This window comes from Nycticebus coucang, chromosome 8 (assembly GCF_027406575.1).
Source record: "Nycticebus coucang isolate mNycCou1 chromosome 8, mNycCou1.pri, whole genome shotgun sequence".
Taxonomy (NCBI): domain Eukaryota; kingdom Metazoa; phylum Chordata; class Mammalia; order Primates; family Lorisidae; genus Nycticebus; species Nycticebus coucang.
The window spans coordinates 74,912,484-74,930,198 of NC_069787.1; the positions used below are offsets into that span (position 1 = coordinate 74,912,484).

At 38.7% G+C, this 17,715-nt stretch overlaps 1 protein-coding gene across 2 annotated transcripts in view; it reads right to left on the minus strand.

Moving 5' to 3' along the window:
* GADL1 (glutamate decarboxylase like 1) overlaps positions 1-17,715 on the minus strand; it is a 188,321-nt gene that overhangs the window by 129,123 nt on the left and 41,483 nt on the right. For both annotated transcript variants that reach the window (XM_053598935.1, XM_053598934.1), the window contains exons 3-8: positions 13,244-13,370; positions 10,484-10,574; positions 6,882-6,988; positions 6,039-6,154; positions 227-306; positions 51-105 (exon numbers count right to left, since the gene is read on the minus strand). In XM_053598935.1, the coding sequence (XP_053454910.1) occupies positions 51-105; positions 227-306; positions 6,039-6,154; positions 6,882-6,988; positions 10,484-10,574; positions 13,244-13,370 (576 nt within the window). The remainder of the gene's footprint in view (positions 1-50; positions 106-226; positions 307-6,038; positions 6,155-6,881; positions 6,989-10,483; positions 10,575-13,243; positions 13,371-17,715) is intronic.

Consider the following 17,715-nt stretch of genomic DNA (forward strand, 5'->3'; position numbering starts at 1 on the left):
CACACACACACACACACATTTTCTCTCCCTCTTTCCTTCCCTCCTCTCACCTCTTTTCTGGCTTGCCAGACTTGCTTCTCCAGTTCCTCAGGTATCATTTTACCTCTAAGAGACATAGATTTGAGACTTTCAGTTGTGTTAAGTAGGTGACAGTCAATGGTGCTGCTTTTTAAACAGTATGAGTTTTCACCTCCACCCACACAGCTCTGGATCCTGTCCCCATTACCTTCCATCTGTTTCCACAAAGCAAACGTTCTCAGTGCCAATCCCAAGAAAGGAGGCTGCCTTCTTCATGGAGTAATGACACTGAATTAAAGGGAGAAGGGGGAAAGGGAGAAACATCAATATATAGCATTAAAAAACATGGCTTATTAGCCAAGTGGTGTAAGTCATTACAGCTGAGCACAACTTTGAGATGTTATTGCATAAAAGAAAAAGAAGAAAAGTAATTTAATTGAGCTCCTCAGTATAGTGGTTAAGAACTTTGACTTTGGGGTCAGAGAAACTTGAGCTTTAATTTGTTCCAGTTACAGTTAGAGAATCTTGAACAAATAATGTACATCTCTAAGCCTCAGTTTGCTAATCTGTAAAGAGGTCATGTCAATAGTGCCTGCTCCATCTGCATGTTATAGAATGAAATGTGTTAAGATATGTAAGAGGTGGGCGGCGCCTGTGGCTCAAGGAGTAGGGCGCCGGTCCCATATGCCGGAGGTGGCGGGTTCAAACCCAGCCCCGGCCAAAAAACCAAAAAAAAAAAAAAAGATATGTAAGAGGTTTAGCACAGAGTCTGGCACAAAGTAGGTCACCGGAGGTTACTGTTTTCCATAATGTTGAGAAAAGTTTCTCTTGATGCTACTAATGAGCTTCGATATTAATGGAAACTTATAATCTAATCCACTGCTGACTCAAAACCCTCAAAGGAGAGAGCAAGACTCTTTCTCAAGGATTGCAACCACACAACAGAGAAGAATCTAATTATTTCCAAGAGCAAACAATGAGTTGTAAGTGCTGATCAGTCAAGTGACCAATCTTCAATATTGAACACAAGACTGAAATCAGACATGCAGGAATGTGGCTAAAATTGTTAAGAATAAAGTAATAATTATTTGTAGACAAACTACTCAGTTACGGCATGCATGAAGCTAACAGATAATTCTGGATTAGGTCTGGCCTATTTCTCATTGACAAGTAGTAGTAAATGCATTAGATCATTAGGCCTTTTTCTCTACCATAGAATAATTAACATTCAAACATTGAAGATGTCTCTCTTTACACATTAGTGAGGACAGGTGGTCAATTAATTCTTTTTCATGCCAGAAAAATAAAGGTGCGAAAAGACATTATTGTACCAAAAAAAAACCTCTTCATAATTTAATTTGTAGGTATGAATACATTAAAAGAGTAGTCATGGCTTCACACTTAACTTGATATATTCCCTCAAATGTGGTAATATTTTTCCTTCTTTTGTCAAGAGAGTTTTATTGAGAGCTCTTTTTTTTTTAACTCTGTAAAAATAAATGCAGAAGTAATACCACCAAGAAAAATGAAGCCATCCTAAATAATCAATTTCCAAATCTCAAACGTGACACATCCACAATGCCTATAGGATGCATTTATTTCAGGTTGTTACAAGAGCACGTGCATATTGAAGAGTAATAATGTACATGAAAATGTACTTAATTTTTCTACTTGCTACATCAGCCTAGGCTGATGGGAGATAAGATGACTGTCATAGCTAAGCTGACATAGCTAAGTTCAATTGTTTCTCACCAGAGATTTAGTCTCTGGAAAACAAACAACTATTGATTTCCTAGTGATAAATGCTCTCCTACCCTGCCAACTTCTGACTATATGGAAAATCACTGTGCTCTCCCCCTGAGAGATGGCAAGTACCTGCAGCCAACGGACATACAGAATAAAAAACTTATCATCAGAATAATAACAGCTTCCTTCAGAGAGCTATCTTTAAGTACCTCAGGGCAAAGTATGGCCCAATGTCAATCTTAAATGGATAGGGATAGATTTTTTTTTAAAAGTCTGTAAAACTGAAGTCTAAACATTTGAAAGCATCAGAGAAGGAAAAGAGCCCTGGAAGGAGAAAAAAACGCCAAGAGGGCGATGCTTCAGACATGCTGAGTAGTTTCAAGAAAAAAATCCAGAAGGCTAGAATTCAAAAGTAACAACTGCATTTAGAAACAAGTGGCTGTTCCTGTCACTGGCAAAAGATAAGTCAGTTGTTCTAAGACCCAACCTCCCCACAGGTTTCATAAATCTACACAAGATGAAAAAAACTCAGCGGGTGTTCATTTCTATAAAGATAAAATAGCAAATGCCTACATGAAAGATGGCATTGAGCTGAAGTTTTACTTTCTGGTTCCACAAGGATTCTTTTTCTGTGACCTTGGGCTTCTCAATAAGCTGCTGTCCTCTCCTCAACATGTTTGCTGCCCTAAACACGTGGATGCCTTGTTATGCTGACTGATTTAATGCTCCAATTAGTTGGTAGGAAGAATGGGGTATGTAAATACTATGTCTTAGAGACTGAAGAAAAAGAATGACCAGAGGACTTCTCCAAAAACACACAGCTGCTTTAATTCCCAAAGAGGCCAGGGACAGAATCCAGATAGACCGAATTCAGCTTCATACCCTGCTGGATATTGTAAGAAGCACCTGCCGGCCCATGAGAAGGCCTGAAACAGCACACCAACCCAGCTTAGTCTTACCTAGAGAGCAGAATGAAGAGAATGAAGCACCCACTTGCCTCTCCCCAGCCTCACCCGCTCACCTAGGAGGTAGGACTATCTTTTTCACCCTCACTTTTTAGTGGCAAACAATGATGACTACTTTATGCTGATCCCAAAAGTGATTTGAATTATCCAAGAACTCTACAAATGCAGAATTCATACCTAAGTGATAATTAAGCCATAGATCTATTGCTTTTATTATTTTCCTCCAAAAAGACCATTTCTTTTCATTCACACTCAGCACTGGAGAGGATACTTTGGTTATACTGACAGCACAGGGGTCTCTCTCATGATCTGGTAGGTCTCTATCAATAGTAGAACTACAATCAAACCCTGAATTATGCAGAAACGCCTTGGGGTGGTTGCACATATTCTGCATTTGACAATGTAAGATAGAGATGGAGTAATTTGAGGAAGTACAAAAACGGGCAAAGACCACTTAATAAAACAGTACAGGAAAATAATGACTGGGCCACAGACCAAACACCTGGAAGAAAATGAGGAAGGTGTAACAAAAACAAAAAGATAGGATTGACTGTTTAGTAAATACCACCTTCTTTAATTCGTTTTTCACTAAATGTATTGATTTGTTGTAATAAGCAGTGAAAGTGGTCGATAAAATATGAATTAAAATAATGTAAATGCTGTGACCTGAATGTCTTCGGCAGAGCATGGAAAGGAAGGAGCTGCAAAGTGAAGTGGACTCTGATGGGTGTGGAAAGATGTACATTCAAGTAAACATTGTGGTCAAAGTGACAACATTTTTCTGTGGCATTCGCATCTAGTTCTTGCTTTTTCTGGCTTCCACTTCAGCTGGCATGTTAGCCAAGCTATGTTGCCTCTTTTTGGAAATTAAAAAAAATCACTTAGTACTGGTTTTACAACTACATGAAGTTTCAATGTTTTTCACTCCCCCCACCTGTGTTATAGATTTTTCCCAAGCATTACCCTCATTCCAGGCTTCCACTTTCCATATTCAAAAAACAAGAACTCCAGCAAGGTTTAAACCACATGAATAATGAAAAAAAAAAAATTGAAAAATATTGAGCTGATGACTGGGGCCCTATTTAAACAGCTTTCCCAAATTTGGAAATAGCAGTCCAAACACTGGAGGAATTTTGTATCTCCGATCGGCTGAAATATCCACGGCCGGAACTCAGAGAGAAACTCTATCCCAAAATAATCCCAATTAACCAAGTACTTCTCCCAGCTGTCTACATTACAGACATTCTTCTCTTGCCACAGAAAGAATGTCTTACGAAGAAGAGCTTCTCGGTGCCTCCCATCACTCATCTCTCACTTTCTCTTTGGCACTGAACTAGCCCAAGCGATGGTCAGAGAGGGCGAGAGGACAGCATGGTGGGGGTCAGGTTTTCTTCCACTAAGAGAAATCAGCACAAAATTTTTCCCTTTGCTATAATAAAGTAACTTTTGCTTGTGGAAGAAAATGATAGATAGAGGCAAGCCTAGCTGGAAATAAAGAACTTTTGGATTTTGCCTACCCTGTTTCCCCCAAAATAAGACATCCTCCGAAAATAAGACCTACTTACGGGAAAGATAAGACGTCCCCTGAAAATAAGACCTAGCGCGTCTTTGGGAGCACACCTTAAAATAAGACACTGTCTTATTTTCAGGGAAACAGGGTACCTCATGTTTTTTATGGAGACCTTCCACACGTATTACCACAGGAGGTAAAGAAGCTGAACTAACTCTTCCTGCCAGGGACCTGGGAAAGATGTGGTGACAGACTGGACAGAGGCACCCACATGAATCACACAAAAATAGAAAATGGAAAAAAGGATCTCTTCCCTACAAAGACAGCGCTTACGGTATAATGTCTACTTCTAACCTCTTTGTCATAGCTGGATCGTTCTTCTCTTAGTAATGAGTAGAGTTAATAATTTTGACTATTCTATGCCAGATACCACTTTACATGTAATAATCCATTGAAGAAGTAGCAACAACTCACTATTCAATGACCACTATGTGGTTGCTGGATCGCTTTAATAGCCCCAATTGTCCACTGAGTCTCGTATCCACATCCTTTGCCAGAGGACTGTGCAGCAGGTCAGCTCCGCAAGCAGATTCTATTTTACCACATTTTGGATCTGGGTCCACAGGTATGACTTACTTTGACAAGGAACTGAGGCAGAAGTGATAATGGCCTGTTCTGAAACTAGGTCTCAAGAGATAGGATGTGTTTAGGTGCTGTTGTTTACACACACAATTGCAAGGAGGACACCTCTACACTACTGAGGATGAAAGACACACAGGGCAGAGAGGAATCACTGGAGACATCCAGCTGAATCACTTCTGCATCAGCCATCAGTCAGCCAACTCGCAGATGATGGAAGGGTCCCCAGCCAACAGTGGCAGAACTACCCAGATAGCTCAAGACTTGAAAGTCTTTATATATATATATATATATATAAAATACATATGTACATATATATAACTATAATATAACATGCCATATCACTATTATATGTTACATATAACTATATGATATATAATATTATATATAAGGGTTAGGGTTATTATATATTATATATATCATATAGTTATATATATTTTGTAAAATATTATATATTATATAGTTCCATGCTACTGGGTTTGGGGATAATTACTTAGTTACAAAGGCTAACACACTTATTTTTATAAATCAGAAAACTGAGGCACAGAGATGTTAACTGACCTACTCAAAGTCAATTATGTAGTAAAGGATGGAAAGAGGAATTGAATCCAGGCAGCCTAACTCAAAGGCAATGCACTTATCCATAGTCTGACCTCCTACTTCAGTGGAGAGTAAAATAAGAGACTCAGGAAACTGTGGCAACATCTCACTGTGTGTGTGTTCACCTGGGTGTTGGATTGTGGGCATGGTTATTAAACAACTCCCTTTCCCCTTGAAAAGAAATGTACAAGGCCCTTATGTTAGTCAATCAAAGTCATCAATTTTATAAGGAAATGTGAGTAGAAGACAGAGTCAAGATCAATAGTGATGGTGTAAGTTTTAATAAGTAAAGAGATTGAGAGAAAGGGACAGCACTTTCAAATTAAATATTCCTTTTTTCTTAAGGAAAATGTTATGGACTATAAATTTTAAATAAAGGTGATATATAAAATTGGGTAGGCAGGCATCAGAATCTCCTTTGGAATAAAATACTACATTACATTTCAGCATTAGTCACACATGGATAGGATAAAATTGCATCAGGAATCCGCAAACAAACAAGCCCTCTTAAATATGCATTTTCAGAAAATCCGTATCTGATAATGAGAATAAATTTTTACCTCTGCAGATGTGAAAAGCATCAATCTTGGCAACCCAGACAGTCCCTTTTCCTTAATATCAGGACAATATTTGTATCTAGCTAAATTCATTGCATACATATTAGACACTGAACCACCTGCAAAAACAAAATTAAAATGACAGATTTATATCATGAAGTTATAGCTCACTAAGTGCCAAGTACAGAGGAAAGCATGAAAGGCCATGGCTGCTCTAGCCTAAGGACAAATCACTAGGAAAAGCAGCAAACACAACCTCCATCCAATATTCTGGCTATTCCATTTACACACTCCATAATCTTTAATTCCATAACTTTCAGTCTCAGCAAAGAGAGAAATTTTGATCTATTCTCTCATTTCAGGGTTTTTTCAAACCAAAAGTTTCAATCTATTAGCTCTGGATTTAGGGTCACTACCCAAGTCTCCATAGTTAATATTGTTTCTGTCTGTAGCTTGATCGATAAAATTCAAATGACAATACACGTTCATCTCTGGTTCCAGAAAAGGACTGTAGGATTAACAAATATGAGTCGGGAATTTTCTAAGGTAAAGTCAATTTAATAACTTGGAAGACTTATCATTTAGTCCTTTCCAACTCCCAATAGCAGATAAATTCATTTGTGTTAGATATGAATCCTAAATTGTAGACATCTCATTTGTTAAGTATGTAGCATTAATATAAAATATTATCACTCTGGACAAAGGCACAAGCTATCTTCTCCCCAGACAGCACTATTAATATCCAACTTTTTGTAATGTGTAAAAGCATAAGGAGTTGTTCTTCACATGAATACATTTTTAGATGCTCATAGTGGAAGGGTGATGGCAATAACTAATTTTACTCACCTGGGTTAAATATTCCATCCCCTTCTTTCCAGCCAATAAATTCAATCATTTTCTTCAGAACCGCTTCTTCCACTAACAGAAACACTGGGGACACCTCATACGTATAACTAGATAGATATAAAAAACACTTCACTTCTATGACTAGAGTCAAAACATCCCTTTGGTGTCCCAGGAAATGCACATAGAGTTTTATTAAACCAAGTGACTGCTGAAGTCTTTGGACTTTCTCCATTGGTGATAGTACTACTCGGGGTTAGATACATGCCAATAGCTGGTGGATTTAGGGATATGCGATCTGTTCCAGAAGTCTTAATTTGGAGGAAAACTTCAATGCCATGAGGAGAGATGAAGGCAATGCATCTGAGTTCTTTGCATTAGCCATGAGCAAGGGCTATTTCTCTCTTGGGTGCTTTGGTTACTGTGTTGGCTGATGATACTGGTCAAGTAAGTCTATTGGCATGGTAACTGGGTTTTATGAGGTTACTACTGTGAGTGTGCTAGCAGTCAGCCCTAGATATTCTAACAGGGGTGCCCTGGGCTGCATGCAGATTATGTGAGGACCAATTTGCTTATCTGTGGCATCAGAGATAGTTAAAATATGAATTAACTTTTTGTTCATCAACTTTTGTTAGTGTTTGCATATTTAATGTGCAGCCCAAGCCAACTCTTCTTCCTATGTGCTGCAGAGAAGAGAAAAGGTTGGACACTGCCATAAAACTACCCCTTCTGAGCCAGACCTTCCACTACTACACGGTGTTTATAGAAACAGGAAGTGCTCTATGGGACATCTCTTATTACATGATGATTTTACTGTGAATATATCCAGATCCCCTATTGATGAAGGATTTGTTGGCCCAGGTTGAAACATTTTCAAAGAGCATTGCTGTGTTAACCCCTCTAGGCGTTGCCTCAACAGCATGGCTCTACCTCCCCCAAGGCCACACCCTTTCTGGTGGCAGTCCACACCTGACAACTGCTAAAGCTGGAGGTATAGAGGCCCAGACAATTTCTGGGCCACTTTTCAGGAAAAATGTCTCTCCAGAGATCGCCAAAGGTTAGCTCAGATAGCCATGAGCCAGCATGGCAGCTTAACTACTGACCCCACCTTTGCACATGCTCCTCCCCAACTCCTCAGGTCACCTAGGCTGATCCCCAGGATACTCCTTAATAAATGTCCTGCTCACAAATCCCAGCTAGAGTGACTTCCCAGGGAACACTAATTACAAAAGTTACCATGATTTGTTTGAGTCTCTTCTTCCCAGATAACCTGAGAATGACTAAATATCTATAATCTCCTACTCAGTAAGAGATTACATTAAGTTCTAGCTCAATAAACATGTACTCTAAATACATAAACTAAGCAGACACATTTCAATTTATAGTTATAGAATTTAATCACAATTATTTTAACATCCAAAAGGGAAAGCCTTTGGATGGAGGCAAAAAATGTTGAAGATCTTGCTGTATATCACCTATTTTTGTGTCAAGCACTCTACAGACACCATGTCATTTTAAAATAAGATGGGTTCTGTTTTCAAACATACTGTGAAACCAGTTTATACACATCAAAAGTATGAGAAATGTATACATGTTTATGTCTACCTACCAATAAAAATTAATCATTCTTTTTTATGTAATAGAAAAGTCAGTATTAAACTTGCCTTTGAAAGCTAGCCCAACTGTAAACCTGCGAATAGACATGAAGGCAGAAGAGAGGACAATATGGAATGAACTCATGGGTTGGCTACACTTTGAATGAATGGTTCAGATTAGTAGTAATTTAGTTGTTCCAAAACCTAAATATTTCAGATTAAGGAATCTAAACAAGGAGTTAAAAAATCCAGGATATGCAAAAATATGTTCAAAGAGTTGTGAAACTTGACTGTATCTTCTGATTTACCTACCACTTCCACTTCTACCCACTGTAACCTGGAACACACTCTTGTCACTTCACCAAAACATTTCTAAGGTCACCAATGGTGTTCACGTTGCTGGACATATTTTATTTTATTCATTGTCTTAATTGAATACCTAGCAACACGTGACACTAGACATGCTCTCCCCCTTTATTTTCTGCTTCTTCTCTCTCCATTGTAGGTTGACTCTCCTCTTCCTAACCATTAAATGGTGGACTCCTCAAGGCCCAGTCCTAAGCCCTGTTCTCTCTTCATTCTACACCCTGGTCCCCTGGATGATTCTTCATCATGGCTGTTCATTAAAATCACTTTATTGAGCTTCGTAAATATATCAATTCATGGGATGTACCCAGTAAAAGGTATCGATAGCTTTATTTAAAAATTTCCCAGTTGATTGTAATGAGCAGTCAGGGCTGAGAATCACTGATTTAGGGAATCTCATCCATGCCCACTACTCCATTGCTGTCATTTCACTGAAATTTATGCCTATCATATCAAAATCAGAATTCTAGACCCATATATCTCTCAGCTTAGTTCATATATATTCTTGGATATTTTGGAGTTACTGCAAACTCCAATTCCCACAACTGAAAACTGAATTCCTGATCTTGGTTCTTCCACCAAGGACTTGGAAACTGGTCCTCTCCCCATGTGCTTGTTATGTCAATGAATGACATGACCCCCTGACCCCTGCTATAGAAGGCCAGAAACTCAAGCCTCGTGCCAAAACATTCTCCCTCTTATCTTCACTTCCAAGGTGTAATATTACCCAGTCCTTTCTGTTTTATCATCTAAATACATTTTTTCCCACTCTATTAATACTTCTAATGTCTATGTTCAATCTCTCACTAGACTAAGGTAATGTCCTTCTAACTGGTCCCTTCCAATCAGCTCTCCATATTTCCAGACATCTTTTCAATAAGCAAATGGAACCCAGTGATTTTTGAACCTTGCCACGACTTTCCATGGCACTCATAAACATGGTTGCTTAGGCCCTGAATGTCTGGCTGCTGTCTATCTTCCCAGTCTCCTTCTCCACTGCCATCTCTATAGCTCCCTCAGTTATGCCCTAGAGTATGCTATGCTGCCTCTTGCCACAGGGCCTTTACAGGTGCTGTTCTCTTTACTTGCAACTCATTCCTCCCCTTTTCACCTAGTTACCATTTACTCATTCTTCAGTTCTTTCTGCCACTTTTTCCTAGTACACATTTCTCCCACTAGGGAAAAATGCCTCATTTATACTTATAACACGATGCACTTTTTCTTCATCTGAGACTTTGCATATCACATTAATTTGTATGGATAATTTCTATTAGCATCTATCTTTCCCTCTCCAGATTTTAGTCACCATGAGGGCAGAATCGAACTTTGTTTTTATTCAAAATGTTTCTCCAACATGTAGCACAGATAAAGGCTTTTCAATGCAAGAACTAATAAAAAGTGGCTTCATCAATTTTCTCTGCTGTTAAATGGAGGTAACAATGCCTATCTCACCCATCTCACAGTACCACTGTACAAATCAAACACCTCTTTACATACTGTTACATGTCATAAGACTATTCCATTATTTATGATGACACTGTGCAAAAGAAACCATTAAATTGAAATGTATAGAATAAAACTTAATTCATTTAAAAATATCTCAAATCCACGTTTGGTGTGAAATTCTAGTAGCATGGCACTTACACGCTTGGGTTCAATGCTTCTGTCATAAATCGGGCCACCAAGGAGTAATAATCAAGTCCAGCGTACAACTGGTTGAAAAATCTTGGGTGGTCTGTAAATTTAAAACAGTGTATTTATCTACACAATAATAATTAAGAAAAAATATTGATACAGCAATAACATAAATGAATCTCTCAGATAATGAAAGTAGCCAGACACAATTGAGTATATAAAGCATGATTCCACTTACATGACATTGATAATCAGCAAAGCTGCCCATGGAGCTAGAGGTAAGAATTCTAGGTACTTTGCAGAAAGAATTCTCAGTAGGGAAGGGGATAGAGGCAGCCTTTGGAGTCCTAGAAATGATCTGTGTCTCTGTCTGGGTGATGGCTCCCTATGTACAGATAGGTACAAATTCAAATCTATACTTAAGATTTGTTCACCTCTTTGAATATAAATTATCCCTCAATTAAAAATTATTCAAACCATGATTATATACGAATAAAAAATATTGAATGCCCATACCACAGCCCTTTCTACTGAAAAAATGTTTCTAAGTAAAACTTGAGCATTCTTTTAATAGTTGTGATTTTCCTGCTCCTCTTTTCTACAAGCCACACCCAAACCAGAGTGTGAGAAATGGATTATTGAACAGTCTGCTTGTGGCCTTTATTTCTGAAAATATATGGAAGCTATAACCCAGTTACAACCTAAGAATAAGGGGAAGGGGGAAAGGGTGGGGAGGGAGGGGGGGAGATGGGTAGAGGGAGGGGAATTGAAAGGATCACACCTGTGGTGCATCTTACAAGGGTATATGTGAGGCTTAGTAAATGTGGAATGTAAATGTCTTAGCAAAGTAACTAAGAAAACGCCAGGAGGGCTACGTCAACTAATGTGATGAAAATGTGTCAAATGGTCTATGAACCAAGTGTATGGTGCCCCATGATCATATTGATGTACACAGCTATGATTTAATAATAAAAAAAAAAGTGGAAAAAAAAAAAGAAAATATCTGTAGTAACTTTCCTCTCTCCAAATGAATTTTACTGACCCACAGGTTCACCTCAGGCTATGGGTAATGAGTGGCCTTTTCATTTTTCAGATTGGACCAGGGCAATCAGCATGTTGTAGATGGATACCATGTGAGTCATCATATAGCTTTATAAACTTTCTGGTTCAGCTTACTTCAAACACAGTCACCCTAAAGACTTAAATAACTTCTAGTTCCAGCTTTAAATTTTTTCCTTCTCAGATAAAAGGTCTCATAAAGGTTCTTGGCTTTCCACAGTGTAAATATTCACACCAGACACTAGGCTAAACTGAATTAAAATTTGCAATCTCAGAAAGCCCAGCATCACAGAGAAAAAGGCAAGAGGTCTATTTCTACATTTAGGAACCATTTTATTTGGTGACCTCTCATTACAACTCACAGCATTTGGTCTTAGTTTTGTTTCTTTTTTAAACTAGAGGTTCAATAAAAACCAAAAATCTCAAAAGAAAATGTCTTTTCAACTGAAACATGGAAAAGTTCTTCTGATCCGGGGGGGAAAAAACATGCATTGCTACAAGTTTTAATACCATTTTTTCTTTTTAGTTCTGTGTTAATTTATGATTGATTTCCATGGTAACATTATGGAAAATATCCAGTTAACTGAAAAATCTGCTGCATTAAATGTCATTCAACACTTCTAACATGCACCATAATAATAAGATATGTATCTCTGCTTTAGAAATGCTAACTGAGTTTTTGATACATACACCAGACTTTCTCGAGGGAATATAATCCAGTTATTTTTAGCCAGAATTTTATTACGTTCTTTCCACTAAATTTAATCTAGTGTCAGAATTCACAAGGCATAATGCTTATATGGTATTAAGCACTAGATTACCTTTACATCACACTGAGAGATGCAAATTTTGGGAAGTTATTCCCCCATTTTTGAAACTTGTTCACTAAGTGAACAGAATGTTAGCAGTCAAGTTGGAATAGTACCTCAGGGTAAGACAGACAATGTCACATCACTACATTTAAAAAAGACTGGACTGCAGTGGCTATGACATCTTTGTAAAAAAATCCTAGCAAAAACTTTACCACATACTCATTTTTCTTATATCTGCTTAGAGGTGTTTATATTTTTGATTCTGCTGATTGATGAAGTAATTTATAATTTATCAGTTGCCAAAGGTTCTTCAGTTTCTTCCAAATAAATCTATTCCTGTTTATTAAAGATGCCCTCTTGAACTTTTTTTTTTTTTTGGCATATTCAAGATTTAAAATCTCTTAACAAATTTATGTAATATAATTTGCCATCTTGGGCCAACATGAGACAAGTTGCAATTATATGGATGGTCTTGATTGTAAATGGAGAATGGGGATTGGCAAGGTGAAGATGATATTTATATATAAATACTAACACCAACAGCTTTCCTATCAACTGATCTTGGACTTTGGACAATAAATTCAGATTAGAGATTAAACAGACGATTATAAAAACATCAAAACCACTTTTTTTTTTAATCCAGGTTTCTCATCCCATAAACATCGTTATACTCCACTTTACTGAGAGACAAATCATGCTTTTAAAAGAGAGAAAGTACGCCTGTAGTCCCAGCTACTCGGGAGGCTGAGGCAAGAGAATTGCGTTAGCAGTCAAGCCCAAGAGTTAGAGGTTGCTGTGAGCCGTGTGATGCCACGGCACTCTACCAAGGGCAGTACAGTGAGACTCTGTCTCTACAAAAAAAAAAAAAAAGAGAGAGAAAGTAAATTTAAGTTCTTACTAGTTTTGACACTGTAGCGTATCACATCCTGGCAGAGTCCCAGCAGCCTGTGGGGAGACTCGCCTGTGTCTCTCATCTCCAAATCAAGAAGTTCTTTCAGCTGCTCAGGAGGCCGCCATTCACACACCTGGAGATTCAGTGACAACAAACAATTACTCCACGACCCACCAGAGCCAGGTATGGAGAGGATGTGAGTTGATGGATTCCACCTTTATGAAGCTTCCAGGCAAGGGGGAGGTTTAAACCCGCCACTAGAGTTCAGCATGAAAAGTTAAGATGGTAATACAGATATCATGGGACAAATGAGGGGCTCCACCTCGCATTTACAAGGTCAAAGAAGATTTCCTAGAGAAACCAATATCTAAGTGGTTATATAAATAAGAGTAGAGCGACTCATACAAAGGTTAGGGCATTGAGTAATACAGGGAGCTTTCTAGATGAAAGTAACAGAAAGAACAAAGGTGAAAAATAAGGGATCTTTTAGCATATCTAGGGATAATTAGATAGATAAGTGAGTTTGGTGTGGCTAACCCATGGATTTTTAGGAAAGAGAAATGCAATATATAAAACCGGAATACTGAAGTTGCTTCCTAAGTTTTCTCTCTGCTAGTACTCTGTCCTGGACACTCTACTATCACCTAGCAGCCAGTGATCCTCTTAAACCTAAGCTGTGGTCACTCCTCTCATCAGATATATACAACAGCCCCCTAGTTCCTTCAAAGCAAAAGCTGAAATCCTTACAAAGACATAAAATGACCCCAAGTGATCTGCTTCCCCTGGCTGTCCTTCCTCTCTCACTACTGTCCTCCTGGCTGACTGTGCCCCTGCCAGCCTGGCCCTTCTACTGTTCCTTGAATACACCAAGCATGTTCCCATCTTACGTCTTTGTGCGGTTTGTGTCCCCTACCTAGAACGCTCCCCCTCCAAACAGGCTTATCCCTGATTCCTTCACTTTTTCCAAGCTTTGCTGAAAGGTCACTTTCTCAATAACAGCAATCTTGATCCTCTTACTTAAAATTACAATCTGCCCATTACCCCATCTCTATCAATCCTTTTTACTCTTTCATACTGCTATTCATTTCTTTTTTATGTCCCACATAATCTCCATAAGAAAAGAGACCTTGGTTTGCTCACTTTTCAAAAATTAACTAGCACAGAGCCTACACAAAAATAGGTGTTCATAAAGATATGTTGAATAAATTAATGAACAATCAGAGAGACAAACGAGGCTCATGCAAATCATGATGTGCTTTTTGTGGCATGTCACAGAGTTTGAACTTGGCTCTAAGGAAGCCACTGAAATGTTCAGAATGGGAAATGAAATGATCCCATTTGTGTTTGGGTCAGCATTTTTAGTTGCTATGTGGAGATTCCAAGTAAAACTGGAAATAAGAGGTAACTGTAGAAAGCCAGGCAAGAGAAGGTGGTGCTCTGGATGACAGCTGTGCTGTGGGAATGGAGCCTGTGGTTTCTAGAGTAATTAAAATGCAGAATCCATAGACTTTGGAAATCAATTAGATGTTCAAGGAGAGAGAAAGGGATGAACCAAGAATAATCCTGAGGTTTCTAGCTTGGACAGAAGGTTTAGACTGGCAAAGGGAATAGCGGGAGATGGATCTGGTTGAGGGTGGGTCAGAGATGATGAGTTTTGAGCATATTTAGTACAAGGCACCTTTAGAATGTCCAAAAGGGGCCTATAGTAGTGGATCTGGGGCTCTTGTGAAAGATCATGGACAGAGTTCCAGACAATAACTACAAAAACATAACAGTAAACGTACAATATGTGTATGGTTCAGGGAGAACCTACAGCAAAGAGAAGCAATGTGGGATCTCCCCTAGGCTAAACCAACACTTAAGGAGTGAGCGACGAGAGAGGAGCTCAGCAATGCTATGGAGGACAGCCCAGAGAGGAAGGGGGAATCCTAGAAGAGTCTAGTGTTACTAAAACCAAGAAAAAAGAAGTTTTAAGGAGGAGAAGATGGTCACCATTGTCAAAACACTGCTGAGATGCCAAATCAGATGAAGGCTGAAGTGCTCATGGATTCACCAACAAGGAGTGTTCTTGGCAGGAGCAGTTTGACTTAGGAAGGTGGGGGCGGAGGCCAGATTGCCTTGAAGTGAGGATGTAGGAGGTGAAGAAATGGAAGGAGGGAGGAAGTGTAGATAATCTTTAAAAGTTTGGCTGCAGAGGAGAGGAGAGGGATGGGGAAGGAGTCAGGGAGTGAGAAGACTTGGAGGTGGATGTCGGGGGAAGTGGGAGGAAGTGTCAAGTTGTGCAAGTGGTATAAAGCTAAGCTCTGATTCTCTACCTGTGACAGGCAGAGATAAATCAACATCTCCTGAGACAACCGAAAGGAACAGCTGATGACTGATGCACTCAACAGCACGGATAAATCTCAAATGCGTCTGCTGAGGGGAAAGAGCAAGACTCAAACAGCTACTTGCATTATGATTCCATCTACATGACCATCTGGAAAGGCAAAAACTATAGAGAAACAAAACAGAGGAGTGATTTCTAGGGACCAGAGAGGAGGGCAGGGGTTTATTAAAGAAGGGCAGAGGGAAATTTGGGGGGTGATGGAACTGTTCTATGTCTTGATTGTGGTGATATACAAATGACTTGTCAAAACTCCCAGACTTTAAAACCAAAAGGGGTAAATTTTACTGAACGTAAATTATATATAATTTTAAAAAAATGCTGATGAAGAATCTGCTGGAGAGGGCATTAGAAGTCATCATCTCGCTAATCATGGATATACTTCCACAGGTCACCTTTTAATGGTGTCCTGCTACATCTGAGTCAAAGTAGACAATGTTTAGTGGTATAAACACTTCACCTCCTGCCCTCAACCCCAGCATAGTTTTCAGTCCACCTTCACATGGATAGCCTGCACATCTACTAGGCTGCTGTGGACTTGTAGTTCCTCAACTGGTAACTTAGGATAACTCGGGATTTTAAGCCTCCTCCTCTCATCTAATATCTCATTGATTCCCTATGTGAGCTCTTTCCAGGGAAAACAGTCCCTTTGCTATGTCAAAGACATCTTGTAACCTTTACACTTCACATCCAAGCTCAAAGTGCCCATCCTCTGTGTAATCCCAAAAGTCTGCTCCAACCTCCTAGCATTTATCACATTCTCAGTGGGGCCCCCTGTTCTCTTTTCTACTGAAAACTTATCCTTTCAATTAGATTACAAATTCTGTTCAAAGCTAGGCCTTTATTGTATTTTTCTTTATATCCTCCAGGGCTGAATATAATGCCTTACTCATAGCTAAAACTCAGTTAATATTTAATGACTGAATAAAGGCCAATTAAAAAAATCCTGCCAAAGGAGTGCTGTGCTCCAAAGGAAAGCATGCCTAACGTATTTCACAAGTACAGAGAACACAAGAAAATATGTAATTGTAAATATGCAATCTGGATAAATAAGAAGCATCAGCGATTCTGCCTCAAACATAACTATTCCATGTTCATGGGTCAGGTCAATCTATTTTCCTATTAGTTGTCTCAAATGTATGTCATCAAAAATAAAAAAAAATACAGTTCACAATCAAAAGCTTTTCAAAATATTATTTATTTCTGATTAATGAAATTGAGGTAAATATCTTTTTCACACATCCATTCAGTGATCCATTTTCAGCATGAAAAGTGATCAGGGTCATAAAGAAAAATTCAGCAATTTTAAGGGGCACGTGAAGGCATAATTCAAGGCGCTAATTCCTAAGTCAGAATGCCTGGATGTAAGTCACAGCTCCGAAATTCACTAGTGTGTAATTTGGGGCAAGATATTTGATCTCTTTGTGCCTGTATTTCTTCCTTATCACTAAAATGATGACAATTAATAGAACCTGCCTCTTACGGGGTTTGTAAGGATTAAACACACAATTACATATGGAGTAATCCTTAGGTCAGTTCTAAGCACATAGTAAGTACTCATCACGACAGATGTCCTTAGTAGTAGTTCTGATATTAATCTGAATGTGAATTTGTAACCTAGACCCAGTAATGGGTACCAGTCAAGAGTCAGACTTAACAACCCAAGATTTATAGTCTAAACTCAGATGAGCTCCGGATTACTAAGACAATAATAATAATAATAATAATACCCTGTTTCCCGGAAAATAAGACAGTGTCTTATTTTAAGGTGTGCTCCCAAAGATGCGCTAAGTCTTATTTTCAGGGGACATCTTATCTTTCCTGTAAGTAGGTCTTATTTTCGGAGGATGTCTTATTTTCAGGGAAACAGGGTAATAAACTTTCCACACACTTTTCTGGCTTCTGCTTGATTTTCACTAGCAACACGGAGAATATGCACAAGAAAATGGAGAGCAAACATGTTTTAGAAGGTGTATAAATCAGATCAGCAGGTTGTTCATAATCTATATGATTATCTAGAGCAGGAAACTTTATCACTGGGCTTCACAGTTTTATCTGATAAAGGTCTAGGGTCTCAGCTAATCTTCCCACAAAT